This window comes from Cervus canadensis, chromosome 7, assembly GCF_019320065.1.
Source record: "Cervus canadensis isolate Bull #8, Minnesota chromosome 7, ASM1932006v1, whole genome shotgun sequence".
Taxonomy (NCBI): Eukaryota; Metazoa; Chordata; class Mammalia; order Artiodactyla; family Cervidae; genus Cervus; species Cervus canadensis.
The window spans coordinates 26,134,050-26,153,835 of record NC_057392.1 but is presented as its reverse complement, the minus strand read 5'-3'; the positions used below and the strand labels follow the sequence as shown (position 1 = coordinate 26,153,835).

General features: G+C 52.9%; 1 protein-coding gene across 2 annotated transcripts in view; it reads right to left on the bottom strand.

Moving 5' to 3' along the window:
* Positions 1-1,464: 1,464 nt before the first annotated feature.
* SIM2 (SIM bHLH transcription factor 2) overlaps positions 1,465-19,786 on the bottom strand; it is a 49,556-nt gene continuing 31,234 nt past the window's right edge. For both annotated transcript variants that reach the window (XM_043474702.1, XM_043474703.1), the window contains 4 exons: positions 8,333-8,480; positions 6,773-6,941; positions 5,822-6,230; positions 1,465-3,626 (listed from right to left, as the gene is read on the bottom strand). In XM_043474702.1, coding sequence (XP_043330637.1) covers positions 3,181-3,626; positions 5,822-6,230; positions 6,773-6,941; positions 8,333-8,480 — 1,172 coding nt within the window. In that variant the 3' untranslated portion in view covers positions 1,465-3,180. The remainder of the gene's footprint in view (positions 3,627-5,821; positions 6,231-6,772; positions 6,942-8,332; positions 8,481-19,786) is intronic.

The following is a 19,786-nucleotide window of genomic DNA, read 5'->3' as shown; positions in this document are numbered from 1 at the left end:
TTATTCATATTTAAACATTTTAAAAAATAAATAGTTTTACATCATAAGGAATAGGTATGTGTAAGTATTAAGAAGCTGGTTGCTTTTTTAAAAATGTAGTTGTGAAAAATGTGTTATGTATCATACAAAAGAGAAGTCATATTACTCCAAAGAATGAAAGTCAGCAAACCCCAAAAGTTCAAAAAAATTTAACTAAAGTGAGAAATACATTTAATAATGTAAATTTTTTAGTTTAAAAATTTTAACAACAAATATAAGAACATGTTCTGTTCTTGTTCACTTGTTCTTCCTCTTTTGTGAGAACTACTTGACTTTTGTCTCCACAGTTCTTCCCCAAGATTTCAACCTTATTTATCATACTTAAGTTTAGGAATAACTTGAATAATGCATCTTCGATAACTCAAGGGCTACAATTCACTAAAATTTCCACAGCAATTTTATGGAATTTATTTGAAATTTTCTTTTATCGGTAGCAGCCCCCCCCGCTCCACAGTCTACCTTAACCATCTTGAAAGTGTTAGTCGCTCAGCTGTGTCCAACTCTTTGCGACCCCATGAGCCCACCAGGCTCCTCTGCCCATGGAATTCTCCAGGCCAAGAATGCTGGAGTGGGTAGCCATTCCTTTCTCCAGGGAATCTTCCTGACCCAGGGATCAAACCCCGGTCTCCTGCATTGTAGGTAGATTCTTTACCGTCTGAGCCATCATAAACTACAGCAGACTTTATACAGGATTCATTGATGGAGTAAACCTCTCCCATCCTTAGGATCCAAGGGAGGAAGGCATGGCCATTGGACTTAATATGATCAAAGGGGTAGGGGTAATCTTCAGAGCAGCACTTAACACCCTGTTCACTTCTCTACAAAGGTATGAATGGAATGGCTTTTCTAGAAAGGGCTTCCAAGAACATAAAGGAATTCCTTTCCCTTGGAGGCCCAGTGGGGAAGGCCAAACCAGTCTTGAACTGGGCTTATTTTTGAAATCCATTTCATCTGGCATTTTTTTGTCAACATATTAGGAATCACTACATTTTTCTATTTTTGTGAAAGACATGTGTATTTATTAACACGCTTTCTCTTCCAGAGCCTCACAGAAGTCGAGAAACAACATCCCCAAGCTTAAATGTGCAGACTAAAAGATGGAGGTAACAATGTCAGGTTGCCGTAGTAACTGCCCTGCTAACTTGGCAGAGTTGCTGTCCGCCTGGAAGCCAGCTTGCATGGGAATCTTCCTTCATGTTCTAGATTATGAAAACTGCAGTGTTTGTTTAGGCAAGGAAGTTTTTCCTAGTACACATTTCATTTTTCAAATACACATACCCTCATCATTAAGCCTATTTATGTTAAGGTTTATAAATCTATAACGCTTTTCTTTTCTGACAGTAACATTTGGTCTTAAACTGCTCCAGAAGTCCTCACAGTTGTATTTATATAGCCCCCAATGATTAATAACAAGATAGACACAAACGCATTTTACGGTACTTTATTGAAAAATGTCAAATGAAATCTCCTGCTCATCAAACCTGCACCTTCCAGGAATCACGGGTTTAATTACGGGTCTTGACAGCATAAAAACAGTACCCCAGGCTTATTTTGTGTCTACACTCAGAGCAAGCTGCTCATAAGGTATGGCTAAGCGCAGTGTAGAGGTGTACGCACTGGATTCTTCTGACCTCGCCTCTTCACTGCAAAACACATGTTCCTAAATTTGCAAACTGTACCATAAGGCAACTGAACCATCCCAGGGAAGCAGACAGGTCCTCAGAGTGACACGGGCTGGGCGGCAGGTCCTTTCACATTTTGACAACGGTACATGTAGGTGCACTCTGATTCTAAGAACAGTGAGTTGAAGACATTGGGGAACAACCTTTCCACTCTGAAAGGTGGACACAGTTTCCTAAAAGTAAACCATCTTTGAAAAAGCAGCAAAATGAGGGAGTGTTTATAGTGAGGAGCAGATTGAAAAAGTGTGGTTCAATGCACTGATCCACTTCAGAGCCATGACAGGATTTTTAAAAGTGAAATCTTGAAGCAAAAGTATAAAAATAAAAATTAATAGGAGTTTATTTTAAAAACACTGCTGGTGCTTTATAAAAAGATTCCTGTTTACCTGTTACACATGACATGTTCATATGGAGTTTTCTTACTCTGTAGAAAATGCAGAAAATGCTGAAGACGTGTACATCATTTTCATTACATCCCTTTAGCATGTTTTCTTCCACGAGGCGCAGTCCATTGACAAGTTTCCATATTGCACATGCAATTTAACTAACTTTATTAGCACTACTGGTAGCAAACACGAGCCTAGGGAATTACAGGTCTGTGTGGGCCAGAGGGACTTTGCTTGTCATCATACTGGACAGGGGTAGCCAATCCATTGGGCACGGAAATCATCCACCTGTCACTCTCATAAAATATCTGGCTATATATATATTTTTTTTGCATTTAATGCCTATTCAATATATTCTGAAGGTGCTATTCTCAAGAGTTCACGGGGTTAGCAGGAAATAAAAACTTTGTGAATGCACTTGAGAAGCACACCCACATTCACCCCCTTGGTCTCGGCTTGTCGATGTTTGTGTTCAAGGGTTAAATGAAAACAACAACGTTTCATGAGACTCATGAATGACTTGAAGACTGTGGAGTTGTCCATTCAGGGAACTTAAATCATCAATTCTGCCTTAAGAACCTAAAAAGGGCAATGAACACAGGAGGCTTCCCGGGCTGGCCCATCTATCTGACCATCTTCGGGTGGGGTGATCTCCGCAAAGTTACAACTGCTCCCCCTCCCCTCCAAAAAAGCGGGTCTGTTACTGAGCGTCAGGGGCACGCAGGCCTGATTTCAAGGCGAGGAAACCAAGTCCCCCCCAAGGACGGAGTCGTTGGGGCCACCCCTGGGCGCTCGCTTTTTCAGAAAATCCAGCTCTCGGAGAACAAAAGGTCGGGCGGTCAGGGTGTCCCCGACGTCGCCGCTTCTGTCCCCTACACGGGCGTTTATGGCATCTACAGTTAAAAAAAAAAAAAAAAATCTAGAAGTCGGCGGCGGAATTCTAGTAAAATAGTCGTCTCTGTATAAATTAATTTAAACCGTGCATACACAGCTCGGCACCGTGGACTCGGTGAGGCGGGGAGCCCAGGAGGCCGGCCTATGGCTTCTCCGCGCGGGCGGCCGGCCCGGGCGGGTCACCTGCCGTTGGTGATGATGACCGAGGCGCCCAGGTAGTGCGGCCGCGGCGCGCCGGGCGGCGGGGCGGCGGCGGGGCCGGTGGGGCCGGGGGCCCGGGCTCGCAGGGCGCCGCCCGCCGCCTCGGGGGCGCCGGGGCCGCAGGCCAGGCCGGGGGCGCCGGGCGCCGCGCCCCCCAGCGGCCCGCGCCGCGCCAGCACGCGGTGGTAGTTGAGCAGCACCAGCGGCAGCTGCGGGGGCGCGCCCGGGGGCGCCGGGGCCGGCGGCGCGCAGCACTCGGGGGGCGCGCGGCCCAGCGCCAGCCGCGCCCCGTCCCGGGCGGCCTGCCGGGCGGCCTTGGCCGGGCCCGGCGCCGGCTCCTCGCGGTAGTGGCCGCAGCTCGGGAAGCTCGGCGGCGGCGGCGGCGGCGCGGTGTCTTCGCCGAACCTGCGCGCGGCGGCGGGCGCTGCGGGGACAGGCGACACGTTAGACGCCCGCGCCGGGGGAAGGGGGGCCCGCCCCAAGCGACACCCCCCCGGGGGGCCTGGGGCCGCCACCCGCCCGCTCGACCGCCCGCGCCCGCCAAGTCCAATCGCAAGATGCAAGTGGCCTGTTCTAGGAGCCGCAGGAAGCAGTGAAGAGAAACAGGTGGCCGTAATGTTAGTAAGAGCCTTGATTTAATGCCCCAGAGCCGGAAGATTAGTTCAGTGTGTGAACAGTATACAAAGCAGATAAGGCGGTCTTCGCCTCTGCCTTCCAAATGTGGGGCAGACGCTCGGACCACCTCTCACCACTGGCCACCCTGGGCTGGTGGCCACCATGCTGGACAGCGTTGGCCTAGAGGCTTCCCTATCCCGGCCCTTCTCCTACGTGGCCCCAGGCTGCCACGATCTGTTGTTTTTTTTTTTTTTTTGCTTTTCCCTCAGTGGGGAGGGTGGAGTGGTAATCACCCTGCTCCTTTTAGTACTGCCCTAATTAATGTCATAACCAGCATCACTAATTAGATGTCTGGAATCAGTTAGCTCCCCTCCCCTCTTTTAAACCTTCAAACATCCTTTGTCTTCCTTTAATATCAAAAAGACTAGGAAATCAATTACAAATTGCCCCAATTAGCACCTTTGGTCCAGTTTTTACCAAGTGTCTGACAAATGAAGTGGTTATTAACCTCTTTCACTTCCAAAATAGCAATTAAAAAAAAAAAATCAAATACTGTGTTATCTCATTGGTCAACGCCCCCCACACACAAAAAAGTAATTCTTTCAAGTCCCGTCTCCAGTGGGTAACAGTTCCAGCTGTTAGGACAATCCCTTTGCTTTTTCCTTCCCCTGCTGTGCCAAGGAAATCCCTGCTGTGGTCCTGTGGGGGACCCAGGGCACTGATGGGTACTGGGAATGCACATCTCAGGCCTGAACCGCCCTGGTTGCTGGCATGTTGTTTTCTGAACTGGCTACTTCTGAAAAACATGTCCCAGTAATCTCCGAGAATGTCAGATTTCTCCTGGATCTGGCCCTCTTCTTCTGTTTCTCAAAGGCTTGTGAAGACTGGGGTGCAGCACACAGCAGGAAGTTTGCTCAGCAGCCGGAAGAGCCGCAGGGCCCGACCTGCCTCCAAAGAGCGAAGGAGAGGAGGGGACGCCAGGCAGGTCACTCGTCGGGGGCTTGTAACGTCCACCCAGCCTTCAGCGGTCCCGCAGGACTCTTGCACAAACCTGGTCTACAGTCTCAACAGTGGTTAGGTCTGGGGGGCAGCTAACCCTCAATCCCCTCCTCCTACCCTCTGCCTGGGGTTGTCCCGGGGAGGAAGCAGGGGTCTGTCTGGGCCTGGGGGCAGCTGGTGAACCCTCCACAGAGGACATCTGTCTGGCTGCTCGCTGGACGGCCAATCATGTCTGCCTGCCAAGCCCTGTGGTAGCTATGATCCACGTGGCTTGTGCTCCCATTTTACAGATGAAGAAACAGTCCTGGAAGACCTGTGCTATTTGCCTTAGGGTGGGCATCGGCATTTCTGTCCCCGAGCCCATGATTTTCCACCACTGCTTCCTGCGTTTCGAAAACTGGCATGAGAAGAAAACCAGCAGTGTCTCGTGCTCATTTTGGGGTGGAGTAGAAAGTAATCATGAAATAAATACAGCTGGGGGTTCTCGGGACCCATGTGCTGTGCTGTTCGGTCATGTCCGACTCTCTGCAGCCCCATGGACCATACCCCGCCAGGCTCCTCTGTCCACGGGATTTCCTGGGTGAGAATACTGGAGTGGGTTGCCATTTCCTTCTCCAGGGGAATCTTCCCGACCCAGGGATTGAACCTGCATCTCTTGTGTCTCCTGCCTTGGCAGGCAGATTTTTTTTTTACCACTAGCACCACCTGGGAAGCCATATAGAAAAATCACGTTGCCTCCCTTTTAGGGAGCAGAGGGGGTCCAGGACTTTTATGGAGGGGGGCCCAACAGCCCGTCTCCACCGTCCCTGGTGCCCACAAGGCACATGGGCGCAGTCGCAGCCTCGGGAAGCGCTTGCAGTGAGGGCAGGAAGGCATGGTCACTCCCGCTCAGAGGCAGAAGGAGCGGCGTGTTTGCCCAGAGCCTGGGCATCCTTTCTCCATCTGCCACCCACCGCCACCGCCGTCCACCGTCCTGCCCGCACCCCTCGTGTAAACAGGACCCACCTTCGTAGCTTGGCATCAGGCTGTGCCGAGCAGGGTTCACCGGCGGCTCGGAAAGGCTCTTAGCCGGAGACGGGCTGCCCGGCACTAGGGGGCTGGCGTAATGCCACTGGCACTCGCCGCCGGCTGGCAGGGCGCTCAGCAGAAAGCGTGCCACCTCACACGGGGGTCCCTGGGGCTGCCCGAACTTGGCCGGCAGCACGGGCTTCTTGCCGCTGAAGACGTGAGAGTCCAGAGGGAAGGGTCCATAGTGGTAGGAGAAGGGCAGGCCGTAGGACGGGGCGTACAGAAGGTCGCTGCCTTCTGAATGGAGCTGCTGTTCTGGGGGAGCCGGGCCGTGGGCAGGGGGGCTGGCCCTCCAGCTTCCGAGCTGGCCGCACTCCAGTTTGTCCATTTGGAACGAGCCGTACTGCTGCGGAGCAAAGAAGACGGATGAAGGGCCCGCCGGGGGCGGGGGCGCTGGCGGCAAGCTGCCTACTCACCCCGCGGTGGCTGCCCGTGTCCCGGGGCCACCAGCGCGGTCCCGCCGGGGACAGGTGGCCGGCTGACAGCCCTCCGGGGACCCTCCCCCTGCGTGGAAAGAGATCGCCTCACCCCCAAGTGACAACACAAGCCACATGCACCTTCGAGAGCTTGCAAAAGACTTAAAAAAAAAGAGAGACGGAAGTGTTTCCATTCCAGACAAAAAACGCTCTGGAAACATGGGGCCCCAGAGTCCTGAGCCCTGACTACATGAGCTCTGATCAGCTTCCCGGAGTGAGTCCTCTGTCTCTGAGACCTGACTCACCCACCTGGCGGTCGGGTGGGCCTGTCTCCCCCAGGCCGAGTCTCTACCCTGGGGGCAGGATGGCCAGAGGGACTTTGCCTCCCTGGGAAACGCCCCGCAGGGAGACCCCTGAATGCGGCCGGAGGCTCGCCCTTCCCTCAGGTGCCCCGAGCCCCGGCGGGTGTTACCTGTGCGGGGTAGGGGTTTGCTCTCAGCTTCGTCTTCATCTTCGTGTTTTTGGGCTTAGCTAACTTCCTAGTTTCTTGTGAGGTAGGCAAGGCGGTCCTCCAGGAGTCCTGGGACTTGGACGTGGACACCTGGTCCAGAGACAACTGCAGTTCCTTGTACTCGATGTCCCTGAGGAGCCAGAGCGGGACAGGTCATGTCCAAGGGCCGCGAGGAGGGATGCCCTCCCAGGCCCGTTCCTGGGCTGAGTTCATCTGAGAAGCTCCTCCATGTCACTGCACTAAGCGGATGCGCTAGGCTTTGAGGAGTGGCCCCCGTACCCCGTTGTAAAAGCCACCTGCAGCCTCGGGCTTGGAGACCCCGGGAGATGCTGAGGGAGCCCGATGTTCCGTGGCAGGAAGTCAGGGAGCGTGGGGTAGTGCTCTCCCACCTAACAGGGCCCCCAGACACGTTTCCTGGGGACACCATGTGCCACGAGGCAGGATGTCAGGGCAACAAGGAAGAGGCAGGAACTGCTCGTGATCAGCTGAGTGTCTGTGGCCTGGCTGCTTCCCTGTTTAGCACCAGGGAGGGTGAGTGGGGTCCCTTTGAGGGTCACGGAGCCTGGCTTCCAGCCTTGTCCACTTCCACACTTGGGGCCCATTCCTGCCCTGAAGAGCCAGCTGGGCACTGGCACACTCGTGGGAGGGGAGCTGTCCCACGTACCGGCCCCAGCCCATGCAAATTGGCTCAGGAAGAATCACTGCAGGACCAAAACGCTTTCTCCCCTACAGTTCTGCTAAAATCACTCTACCTTGAAAAAACAAACAAAAAAACCAAACACTCACCTCCCAACACTCCCCCTGCCCAAACCCCAGGCAACCTGACAATCATTCTGCGAAAGAACAGAGAGCCTCAAACCTCACTGTGTTAGACAGAAGGCACGAGAGACAGGGCCCGTGCAGGGTGTGTCTGGGGGAACTGCAAGGTGTGGAGTTCAAGGTCAGAGCTGGGTACAACATACAGCACATAACAGCATGGTGGGCAGAGAGTCGTATTTGATTCCAGGTAGACTTGTGTCCTGTGGCTTCTAACGGTCTTAACTGCCACTGAACTGAACTTCTGAGGCCTTAAAGGCAGTAAATATTCATTATAATTTACAACCGGCTATATAGGCAGACATGGAAAAAATGGGAGGTGCGAGCAGGATGGCCTGAGTGTCAGTGGGCCCACAGAGTATATGTTTGTGTTCTCAGTCTGGGACGTGCACCCCCTTTCTGTCGTGTTCAAGAATAGGGGGGCATCGCCCGCTCTCCCTCTGCCGCCCATAGCCCCTCACCCGGGCCGCTGTGCCCGGGGCAGGACCGCGTTCCCACCGCTGCCCTCGATGCTGATACAGAAATCGTTCAGAACCTCCCAGACAACCAGACTGTCCAATGAAACAGAACAGGAGACAAATGAACAGTTCCAGAAAGAGACAGGGAGCGAGACATGGTGCTTAAGGGACCGATCGGATGCGGGATGGGGTGGCGGGGGGCAGGGGGAGGAGAGAGCAAGGAGAGAAACAAATATGTCTGACTTACGTGAGGACATAATTGACACTCACGATGCAGTGCGGCCGGGACGAGCGGCTGTTGTGCACGACGGTGGCGTAGCTCTGCACCCACACCCAGCCGCCCAGCTTGGACAGCAGCCGGTAGTACTTGGTGGTGACCTGGCCCTTCACCAGCACTGCAAGCACAAGGGGACAGGAATCCCGAGGGACGGTTAGCCGGACCCGCCTGTGCAGAAGCTGCCCCCCGCGGAATGACCTACAGCCCTGGTTTTGGACCTTTCTGGGGCCGAGGACACCTTTGAGAACTTGACAAAGGGTGTGAGCTTTCTCTGAAGGAAGATGCATGTGTGTGTGCGTGCACATACACACACGCAGGGTTTTTGCTTCCAATTTTATGGGGCCCACGGAGCAGTCTCTCCCCTCCCATGTGAAGAACTCTAATTTAACTGCTTTCACTGGGAGAAGCATTAGTCCCCAAACAACACGCACCTGGCAGAGGGATAAAGCTGGTTTTGCTTTTTAGTTTCCAAGATGCCATAATTATGCTAAAATCCTGGAACTCTTAAGAGGTATAAGGAATGGGGAGCGATGTAGTTACTTAAACACAGTAGCAAATTAACTGCATTCAATTAATTGTTGAATGGTTCCTGATCTTTGCTATTCCCCAGAATGTGTGTGTGTGCACAGCGTGTCCTCCATCTGTTACTTACTGCCATTTATACTTCTTTCCAGTATTCCCGCCTGGGAAATCCCGGAGACAGGAGCCTGTCGGGCTACAGTCCACGGGGTTGTAAAGAGTGGGACACGACTGAGCAAGCATGCACATTGATCCTAGTAACCCTAGTTCTCCCTCGGCCCATGAATTTCCCATGTTGCTCAGGTAGGAGTGACCTCTACATGGCTGAAAGTTGCTGAAAACTGGGCCTGTGGACCCATCTTCTCTGCAAGGCTGCAGACTCTGGACTGCTGGAGAACCACTTCTCAAGCCTCCAGGGACTCCTATACCACATTGGTTCCCCTCAGGGCCTTCGGGGGCGGAGGGAGGCGGGCTGCGGGGGTTGCGGGGGGAGGGGAATCGGTGAGGTCCTTGTGGCAAAGACTCAAGGGCCCAGAGATTCCTTGTAGTCCTGCGTAGAATACAGGAGAGAAGTGAGGGAGAGGTAACTCTCTGATAACAGGGAGGAGGATAAATAAATTGTGGAGTGCCAAGCAGCCATTAAAATGATGATTGAGGGAACTTCCCTGGTGGTTCAGTGGTTAACAATTTGCCTTCCAATGCAGCAGATTATGGGTTCGATCCCTGGTTGGGGAACTAAGACCCCACATGCCCTGGGGCAACTAAGCCCGTGCACTGCAACAGAGACCCAATGATGCAGCCAAATGATGATGCATAAGAATTTATCATATGATGGGGAGTATGTCTGATCTAATGTTAAATGAAGAAAAGACAAGACTCAACTGCATCCAGTATAATCCTAATTATGAAAAAGTGTGTGCACGTACACACACACACACACACAGCTAACTGTATGATCCAGGACAAGTTACTAACCCCCTGAGTTACCCTGGTTATTAACAGGAGGACAGTCATAGTTCCTGCCCCATCAGGTGCTGTGAGGGTTAGAGCACCTATGTGAAGATTTAGGACCACGGCAGACGTGCGTGAAGGGCTCCATACATACCAGCTCGCACTTGTCAGACTGACACAATTACAGGTAGTTTTCATTTTCTCTTCCTGATTCTCTAAATTTCCAACAAGCAGGGGGTGTTAAGTTTTAAAAACAGAAGGAAAATTTATTTTTCACGTAGGCAAACAGTCTGTGTGGGGGTGGGACATGAAAATACAAGGTCTATGAGTATCCCCACTCCTTAGGGATGAAGCCAGGGACAAATGAGTAACCACTGTCTGGCCCAGAAGCTGAGGCCGAGCTCTGGAACAGCACAGAGACCAGCTCTTTCCTTCCTGGGCTTAATGTCTGCACCTCAGTGGGCTCACTGCGCAGGAACAAGATCCCACGCTAAAGAGTGTAGCCCAAGGTAGTAGGGAAGAAGAGAGCCTTTCCAGCGCTTCTTTCTGAGGATCGCTGTTTTATGCTTTTATTTTGGGGCTGTGCGCAGGGAATCTTAGTTCCCGAATCAGGGATCGAACCTATGCCCCCTGCAGGGGAAGTGTGGAGTCTTAACCACTGGACCTCCAGGCAAGTCCCAATGGCTGCTATTTGAACAACAAAATACAAGGTTTCTAGTTCCAGTTCATTTTCGCATGCACTGCCTCATTTATCCCCCTACACCCATGGCGGGTGGACACCACCAGGAAACCAGGGCTAACACAGCTTGAGGGCATGCTGGGGCCCAAGCCAGGTGCTCTGACTCTCATTTCTCCAGGCCTGCTGAGGCAGGGTGGGGCAGCGGCCCTTTGAAGGTTCTGCAAAGCTACTTACGGGGATGGGTGTGAGCCAACGTACAGGGGAAACTCAGTTTACAATTTGCTCATGGCCCCCAAAGAGAGGCCACAGGGTCAAACTGAGGCCCTGTGGATTTCCTGAGATGTCATTCTTTCTTCAACTGAAACGCTCATTAATCTCTTTGGCTTTGAAATCTATTCCTTGCAGTATCTGTAAAGCCCCTGGGACTATGACAGTATACTTTTCCTTTTTCTTATCTTATACCTTAGGGTTCCCCTTATTCCTTACACTATTCCTAAAATCTCCTCATAATAACCTTAAGCTAGATACAATGAATATTGGAGTATTTATCCTAACTGTTTTAGATGAGGATTCAGATGGCAGAACTTGCAGCTATTTTATTAGCTCTGACCCTTCCTGATTCTGCCAAGATTAAACTTAGGTACAGAGACCAAACAAACATAGGTATATGTTAAAAAAAAATTTTTTTTCCTGCTCTGTGACTCATGCTGATAATCAATACATTGATATAAGTTGAAATCCTAGATACTTAGTCACAATATTATTTGGTTTGTTGGAGCTCCTCATCCAATCTGTTGAACTGAATCAGCTGTCTGACAGGATCCCAGGTGAGTGCTAGGACGCAAAGCCCAGCTAACTGTGGTGGTTCGTGGGGGTTGGGGGGAGATGTCCCCTAAGCCTTCAGCTGCCCCTCCGTCTGGGCTGCAGCGTCTCCCACATCAGGGGACCCATGCCCAGGTGAGAGCCAATGGTCACGGTTTTCTGAGGCCACGTAGGAATAGAACTTTAGGTTCCACAAATGCACTGTCCAGAAAGATAGCCTTCCTGGTTCCTCCAGAATTCCTCCTGCTTCCAGATTTTTTCCTGCAGGCAGAGCCAGGTCAATGAGCTGGCCTCTGGAAGGAAAGTAAACTTTGGCCACAAGCATAAGTTCCATTTCTGTTTTGAATTTTAAGAGCTAAAAGGATGCCAATGACACCTGTTGGATTCCCTGGTAGCTCAGCTGGTAAAGAATCTGCCTGCAACACAGGAGACCCAGTTCAATTGAACCCAGTTCAATTCCTGGGTTGGGAAGATCCGCTGGAGAAGGGAACAGCTACCCACTCCCGTATTCCGGCCTGGAGAATTCCATGGACAGAGGAGCCTGGTGGACTACAGTCCATAGGGTTGCGAAGAGTCAGACACGACTGAGTGGGACTTTCACTTCATTTCAACGCCTGTCACGGGTTGAAGAGCATCCCCTCAAAAGATATGTTCTACATTCTAAATTCAAGAACCTGTGAATGTGACCATACCTGGGAAAAGGGTCTTTGTAGATGTAATTAAGGATCTCAAGGATGTTAGCCTTCTGGATTAGGGAGGGCGGTAAATTTAATAACGTGTCCCTGTAGGAGACAGAAAGGAGAAGACACAGACACACAGGGAGACGAAGCAGAGAATGGAGTAGGAGGCCACAGGCCAGGGGTGCCAGCAGCCACCAAGACCTGCAGGAGGCGGGAAGGCTCTGACCCCAGAAGCTCCAGAGGAAACCGGGCCCTGCCGACGCCTTGATGTGGGACTTCTGGCCTCGGGACTGTGAGACAAGACATTTCTGTTATTTCATTGCCGCCCAGTTTTGGTATTTGGTTACGGCCGCAGTGTGGTAGACTCAGCTTTGATCCCTGGGTGGGGAGATCCCTTGGAGAAAGAATGGCAATCCACCCCAGTATTCTTGTCTGGGAAATCCCATGGACAGAGGAGCCTGGCAGGCCCCAGTCCATGGGGTCACAAAGAGTCAGACACGACTGAGTGACTACCACTTTCACTTCTGACGGCTGCCACAGGAGACTAAACCACCCCCGTGGGGAAGATGTAAATGTGGTCCCCGTGTTCCTCTGGACTCACGTCTCTGTCTCTGGCTGCCAATGGGCCCCAGGGAGAGCTCAGCTGGCGAGACTGAAGACAAGCCATACGGTCCTTAGGGGAGTGGGTCTCAGTGTGCCTGCATGCCCCCCCAGCAACCCCACTGCTCTACACCTGCTGCTGGAGGCGGTCTGGTTGGTAAGAAGATCTGGAAGCCCAGGGGGTGGGGAGGAAGAACTTCCAGAAGGCCGCACCATGCAACGTCTGCACGGTGACACAGCACAGAGGACAGGTTCCGCAGACCCATCGGGTCACACCTGTAAACGCCGGAAACTGCTCCCAGGGAGCAGGGAGCACTGTACTTTCTAGATTACTTCCTGTTTCCTGGCTCATAGCTTCCACTTAAGGCATGGGCTCCCCACACCTTTGTCAGCAAAGCAGAGCTGCTTCAACCTCCAGACTCTGCTTGGAGGGCAGCATCTGGAAGGGATCTGTGTGTGAGTTAAGCTCCATCGTCCGTTTCAGTCCAGAGGCCAGAGAAGCCAGCAGCAGAAGCCAATCTCCCTGGAACGTCAATCAAAAGTCCTCACTGAAAATAGGAAAACTCCTTTAAAGTGTATCTTTTTTAAGAAAACCATTTTTATTTATGTATTTTTTGGCTGTGCTGAATCTTTGTGGCAGTATAGGCTTTTCTCTAGTTGTGGCAAATGGGGGCTACTCTCTGGTAATGGCGTGCAGGCCTCTCACTGCAGTGGCTTCTCTTGTTGCAGAGCATGGGCTCTAGGGCTCGAGAGCTTCAGTAGTTACAGCTTCCAAGCTCCAGGGGACAGGCTCAGAAGGTGTGGCACACAGGCTTAATTGCTCCACAGCAATTAAGGGATCTTTCCAGATCAGGGATCGAACCTGTGTCTCCTGCACTGGCAGATGGGATTCTTTACCACTGAGCCACCAGGGAAGCCCTCAAGTGTATCTTCTATCTGAAGACCAGCTGACATTCCATGGACATGTGTCCACAGACATGCTGTGTTGGTGGCATAGAGTTGCCGTTACCACCAGAATGCCCTTGGATGGGTCATGTGTTCTCCAGCTGACCATAAGCTCCACCACTCTCTTGCCCTGAGCCCGTTCATACATTCATGTTACATGACTGGCCCCATAAGCATTTGAGTCTATGACTATTATGTGTCATTTAGAGTGTGTTCTCCATGGGTCTACACCAGTTGCCCTATCTCAGTTCAGTTGCTCAGTCGTGTCTGACCCTTTGCGACCCCATGGACTGCAGGACGCCAGGCCTCCCTGTCCATCACCAACTTCCGGAGCTCACTCAAACTCATGTCCATCGAGTCAGTGATGCCATCCAACCATCTCATCCTCTGTCGCCCCCTTCTCCTCCTTCCTTCAATCTTTCCCAGCATCAGGGTCTTTTCCAAGGAGTCAGTTCTTTGCATCAGGTGGCCAAAGGATTGGAGTTTCAGCTTCAGCATCAGTCCTTCCAATGAATATTCAGGACCGATTTTCTTTATGATGGACTGGTTGGATCTCCTTGCACTCCAAGGGACTCTCAAGAGTCTTCTCCAACACCACAGTTCAAAAGCATCAATTCTTTGGGGCTCAGCTTTCTTTATAGTCCAACTCGCACATCCCTACATGACTACTGGAAAAAATATAGCTTTGACTAGATGGCCCTTTGTTGGTAAAGTAATGTCTCTGCTTTTTAATAAGCTGTCTATGCTGGTCATAGCTTTTCTTCCAAGGAGCAAGAGTCTTTTAATTTCATGGCTGCAGTTACCATCTGCAGTGATTTTGGAGCCCCAAGAAATAAAGTCTGTCACTGTTTCCACTGTTTCCCCATCTATTTGCCATGAAGTGATGGGACCAGATGCCATGATCTTTGTTTTCTGAATATTGAGTTTTAAGCCAACTTTTTCACTCTCCTCTTTCACTTTCATCAAAAAACTCTTTAATTCTTCGCTTACTGCCATAAGGGTGTTGTCATCTGCGTACCTGAGGTTATGATATTTCTCCTGGCAATCTTGATTCCAGCTTGTGCTTCATCCTGCCCAGCATTTCTCATGATGTACTCTGCATATAAGTTAAATAAGCAGGGTGACAATATTCAGCCTTGACATACTCCTTTCCAGATTTGGAACCAGTTTGTTGTTCCATGTCCAGTTCTAACTGTTGCTTCTTGACCTGCATACAGATTTCTCAGGAGGCAGGTCAGGTGGTCTGGTATTCCCATCTCTTGAAGAATTTTCCACAGTTTGTTGTGATCCACACAGTCAAAGGCTTTATAATTTTGTTATGACAGTTGTTGCTTGAAATATGTTCCACGTGTTCAGGCTTCAAAGCCTTTCTGGAACACTGAAGTGTTTTGATAGTTGGACACAGCCTGTGTTCTCTTTGGCATTGGGGCCTGGCCCACTCTGGACAGGGGCCACCCTGGAGAACTAGATGAGATTCTCCATTACTTTGGATGAACAGCCACGCAGACATTAGGTTCTTCCAAAACACTGTGTCCACAAGAAATCTGCTCAGTGTCCAGACACACACTTTCGGGTTTATCAGTATTGGTCCCCACCCCACCTGTGCACCAGGCTGCCCCTTGCCCACCCCCAGGACCTGCAGGTCAGGCCCCCCACCCACATACAAGAAACAGTCCCCAAACCCTTCACGAAGGGAGCAAGGAGGCAGGCTCCAGCCGGGGAGCCTGTCCCCAAGGCCCTGTGATGGGGCTGCAGGACCACCCCTCAGCCACCAGGAGGCAGTGAGGGGAATGAGTCAGGAGGGCCAAAGACATTTTCCAGAGAAGCCCCTGGAACAGCAGTCCCCAAACTTTGGGCATCAGGGACTGGTTTTGTAGAAGACAGTTTTTCCACAAACTGAGGTGGAGTGGGGGGGATGATTTTGTGATGATTCAAGTATATTACATTTATTGTGCACTTCATTTCTATTATTATTACATCAGCTCCACCTCAGACCATCAGGCATTAGATCTCAGAGGTTGGGGACCCCTGCCCTAGAGGACCCCCTTACAGAATGTTCTGGGGGGAGCCCTGGCACAGTCCCCCTTGGAAAGCTCAGCTAGGCATGCCCAGGACTATGCTGGCCACAGACCGAGGTGCCGTGAGGTGCCGGGGCCACCCCTGCCCCCTGGTCTCGTGGCCTCTGGAAACCTCAGCTCCCCAGGACCACGCTGGCCAGCCCTGCTACTCCTCACAAGGCTGTGTTTCTGGAAGGCATTGATTCTGTCTTTAGGGGCTGTGCTTTTTCAGACTCTGTGGACTCCTGCTCCCGGTTAAGATAATATTTTGAAGAATGTGTGAAAACCGTATGGCTGACCATGGTCCTCCAGAGCCTCCCTTTGTGACGTCTGATCAGGCCTCTAGCAGAGCCCTGCGCCTGGCTCCTGGGTTCCGGATTGTGGTATGGAGAAGACAGCTTGGCCTGGGAGAACCAGAGGGTGACCTCCCTTTGGTCCTGGGTGTCCACAGCTGGTAGTTTTCTTCTCGAGCTGAGTTACCTCATGAACTGCCAAGACAGAAGGTCCGTGCGTCTCACAAGGAGGCGGCTCCCCCGGGGGCCTTGGAGGCCTGAGGGGCCCAGCGAGAAGGCCACCGTGGCCACGTTCAACTGCGGCGGCTGGAGGAGAAGCAGCCAAGGCTGAGTGGGCGCCCAGGTCTCAGGCAGCCCCCAGGGCAGCTCTGGTGTGGCTGGACTGAAGGATCCGAAGCCCCGTCGCCGGGGGCCATCATGGAGACTCGTGGGGACCCTGCATGGTGGGAGGCTCGGCCGGGCCCCTGAGCCACCAGGGCAGCCAGAGACAGGACCGAAAAGTCACGTGGTGAAGGGATGCGTCCCACCTTCTCCGTCTCCTCACCCGTCCTCCCCAAGCCAGGGTGTCCAGCGGGAACGGGACTGTGCTCACCCGCCGGGCGAGGATACAGACACTGAAAAGAAGCCCTTTTCATGGGCTGAACTGTTTCCCCCTGCCAACAAGTTCACATGTCGACGTCCCAACCCCAGCATCACACAACATGACTGGGTCTAGAGACGGGGCCTTTAAAGAGGTGATCGGATAACATGAAGTCATGTGGGTGACCCTGACCCCGTGTGAACAGGTCCTCAGAAAGAAAGACAGGAGAAAAGAAGGCCCAGATGCAGGATGGAGAGCACGTGAGAAGACTGCTGGGCGTCCACACGCCAAGGAGAGAGGAGAGAATGCAGCCCCGTGACCCCCGACCTTGGCTTCCGGCCTCTAGGTCAGCGAGAAAACACACTTGTGCGGCTCCCACCCCAGTCCGCTGCATTCTGTCAAGGCGGCTGAGCTGACTCTTGCGGTCCACGCGGGAGCTGAGAGGAGGGCAAGCCGTCCAGACACAGCCCGGCCCAGGGGCGGCGTGCCTCCGACTCGCCTCGGGAACTCGCGTGTGGAGAACACTTCCCTGCCTGACAGGGACCTGGGGTGGTGAGGGCAAAAGGCCCCCACGGAGAGAGGAGACCGGCCCAGGCAGGAAGCGAGGGCAGCTTGTGGGGAAGCTGAGCAGACGCTGTGGAGAGTGGATTGTCACGTGGGCCGACGCACCAGAAACTCCCAGAGGCCCCCCTTCCTCCCCAGGGGCCCCACTGTGCTGACAGAGGATGGATAAGCAGGGGGACGCGATACCCCAAGGGCAGCCTCGGCCAATGCCCAGAGGGGTGTAAGTACCCTCACCCCCTCAGCACCCACCAGGGACAGGGGTCCTGCCCGGCTCCCAGGGTCCCCGGGGGATGGAGGGCCCGTCTGCTGCGCCGGCTGACGTGCTCCCTCCCTCAGGATCTCCCTCCCTTCCACGGTCCTTCCCACTCATTACCCTGCTTCAGCGACCAGATAATCTGCTGCCCTTGGACCTGACTCAGCTTCTGGAGTTTAAGGAAGTTAAGGTGACGCCAAAACTCCAAGAGCGAGGCCTCGGGGACCACACGTTCAGCATCGCCCGAGCTTCACGCTGCGAAGACCCGCCTCCAAGCACCTGCCCTGGTTGAGGACCATCGTCGCTTTCCTCATCAGAAGCTCCAGCTCTGAGGGTCAGTGACCTTCAGGGTGGTGTCTTGGCTGCTCTGAGGGGGCGTCTGGAGGGGGCAGGTCCCAAGGCTGAGACCCACCTCCACCCGATGTGTGGGCAGGAGCCTGGGCTGTCACTTTGCTGAAACACTGATGTGGGGCGTGGGGAAGCTGGCGGAGGGGAGCTGGGTTGGATCTGAGGCCACAGCCATCCTCCCCGGAGCAGGCTGCCCTCCACTCTGGGCCTCCTGCCTCTGCAGCGGTTTATTGGCCACAGTGAAGGTCAGAGTCACACAGCAATCACTGGCAATACCGCTGTTCTCCATCTTCTTCGACTGACCAATCCTACAGCTCATTTGGCAAAGAAAGCCATGCTCTCTCTGATAAACCCTCCACCTTTCCTGCGTGTCTCTTAGAAGCCTGGGTTCACCTTCCCCCTCAGGGTCTTTTTGATAACCGCAAGGTCTGGAAATCCCCATTCCAAATGAAGGAAAGTGAATTCATCACGTGAATCGCAGGAGACCTCACAAACACACCCCCTTGCGGGTCTGGGAAGTCACATGAGCTGGGGAAGACCAGGGGCTCCTGGTGGACACGCTGGAGACCCATCAAGTGGTCAGAACCACTGAAGACCTGAGTGCCCAGCAGGCCGGGAGACCAGTCCCACCGACAGGCCTCTCCACCTCCCGGCCCACCCGCCCTCAGGTTCGATAGGTGAAAAGCATTCAGCCACATCGGGGAACCCGGGAGCTTCCCACTGGCCACCACCATGGCCAGTTTCCAAAGCCCGAGTTGAATTTATTCTGCCTGAAAAATCCCCTGCTCCCTTTGGCTAGCTAGGCAGTGTGAGAGATATTAAAACATGATATTTAAAACAAAGACTTTTAATTCTGTTAGCTTCCTTTCCCTGCATTTCCAGGTCAGATTTCCCAAGCTGCTTCCACTCTTTGGGGAACAACTCTCCCTCTATGTAATTCAAGGATTTACTGTTAACTCCTGTGCTGCAGAGAGAGGCTCCCAAGCCCTCCTGTCTCGGAGGGATGGGGCCGGGACCCCCTAGGGCTGGGGCTTCCCCTTGGATACCCCGACAGTGGTGGGTGTGAATGCTCCCGTTTGGTCCCCTGCCCCCAGCCTGTCCTCCCTTCTAGACTGTTCCGTGGTGCACACCATCTTCCACATCCCAGTCCACTCTCCTTACTCCATAGCACGTGCTCCCCACTGCTCCCCTCTACCGCCTGCCCGTTCAGGCCCTCAAAGATCTCATTCTATAATGGACACTTCCCACCCTGTTTGCACAAGGAAGCCTTCAAACTCCAGTATCTGTGACTCTAACCTAAAAACCCACCCCAACATTAAGCAGCTGCTTCCTACCAAGCCGGGCTTTAAGAAGGTCAGGGATGTTTATATGAGAGCATGACTGGCCATCTGTATGAAAAGAAAGAAAAGGCTGCACACAGTTCCGTGCTTCTGAGCAGGGAGAGTTCTTTCCACGTGACTTACAAGGAACAGGAAGAAGCCACCAGGTCCGCCCGGCCAACATCCCAGTCGTCACGGGTCTCTGCCCTGAGTGACTCAGGACGCAAGAACAGCGACACCCTGGTAACTCCCAGGCTGACCGGGTCCCAGTTGTCACCAAATGGCCAGGCAGCCCCTAGACCCACCGTCTGCCTCCAACCAGCCCCACAACCTGTCCTCTGATGCCTCTCAGTCCTCCTCACACAGCAAGAAGCAGGACGTGCCATCAGGGCCACGTCACAGAAGCTCTGGCTTCCCCAGCCCTCTGCACCCCACGAACAAGCACCCCTGAACCGGCCATCAGCATGGCAGGGCTAGACGCTGAGAGGATGAGGTATTCTACTCCATCCCAGTTATTTGCTGCCTCAATTTGGATTCTAGAAAAGAAAACGGTCTAGACACTTCAGTGACTAGCACCCCCACCCTCCCATTGTATGTTTCTCAAACTGCCTCCATTTGCAAATGGAGTACTGTTTATTTTCTCTTTCCATGTGGACTTCTCCCATCCTAGAAACCTGTGGTCTCCCTGAGCTTCCCAGCCATTGGAGACCAAATTCGCTGGATTCACCGCCCAGCTCTGCCACCTCCTTGCTGTGTGACCATGGGCAAGGAGCTTAACCTCTCTGAACCTCTGCATTCTCAACAGTAAAAGGAG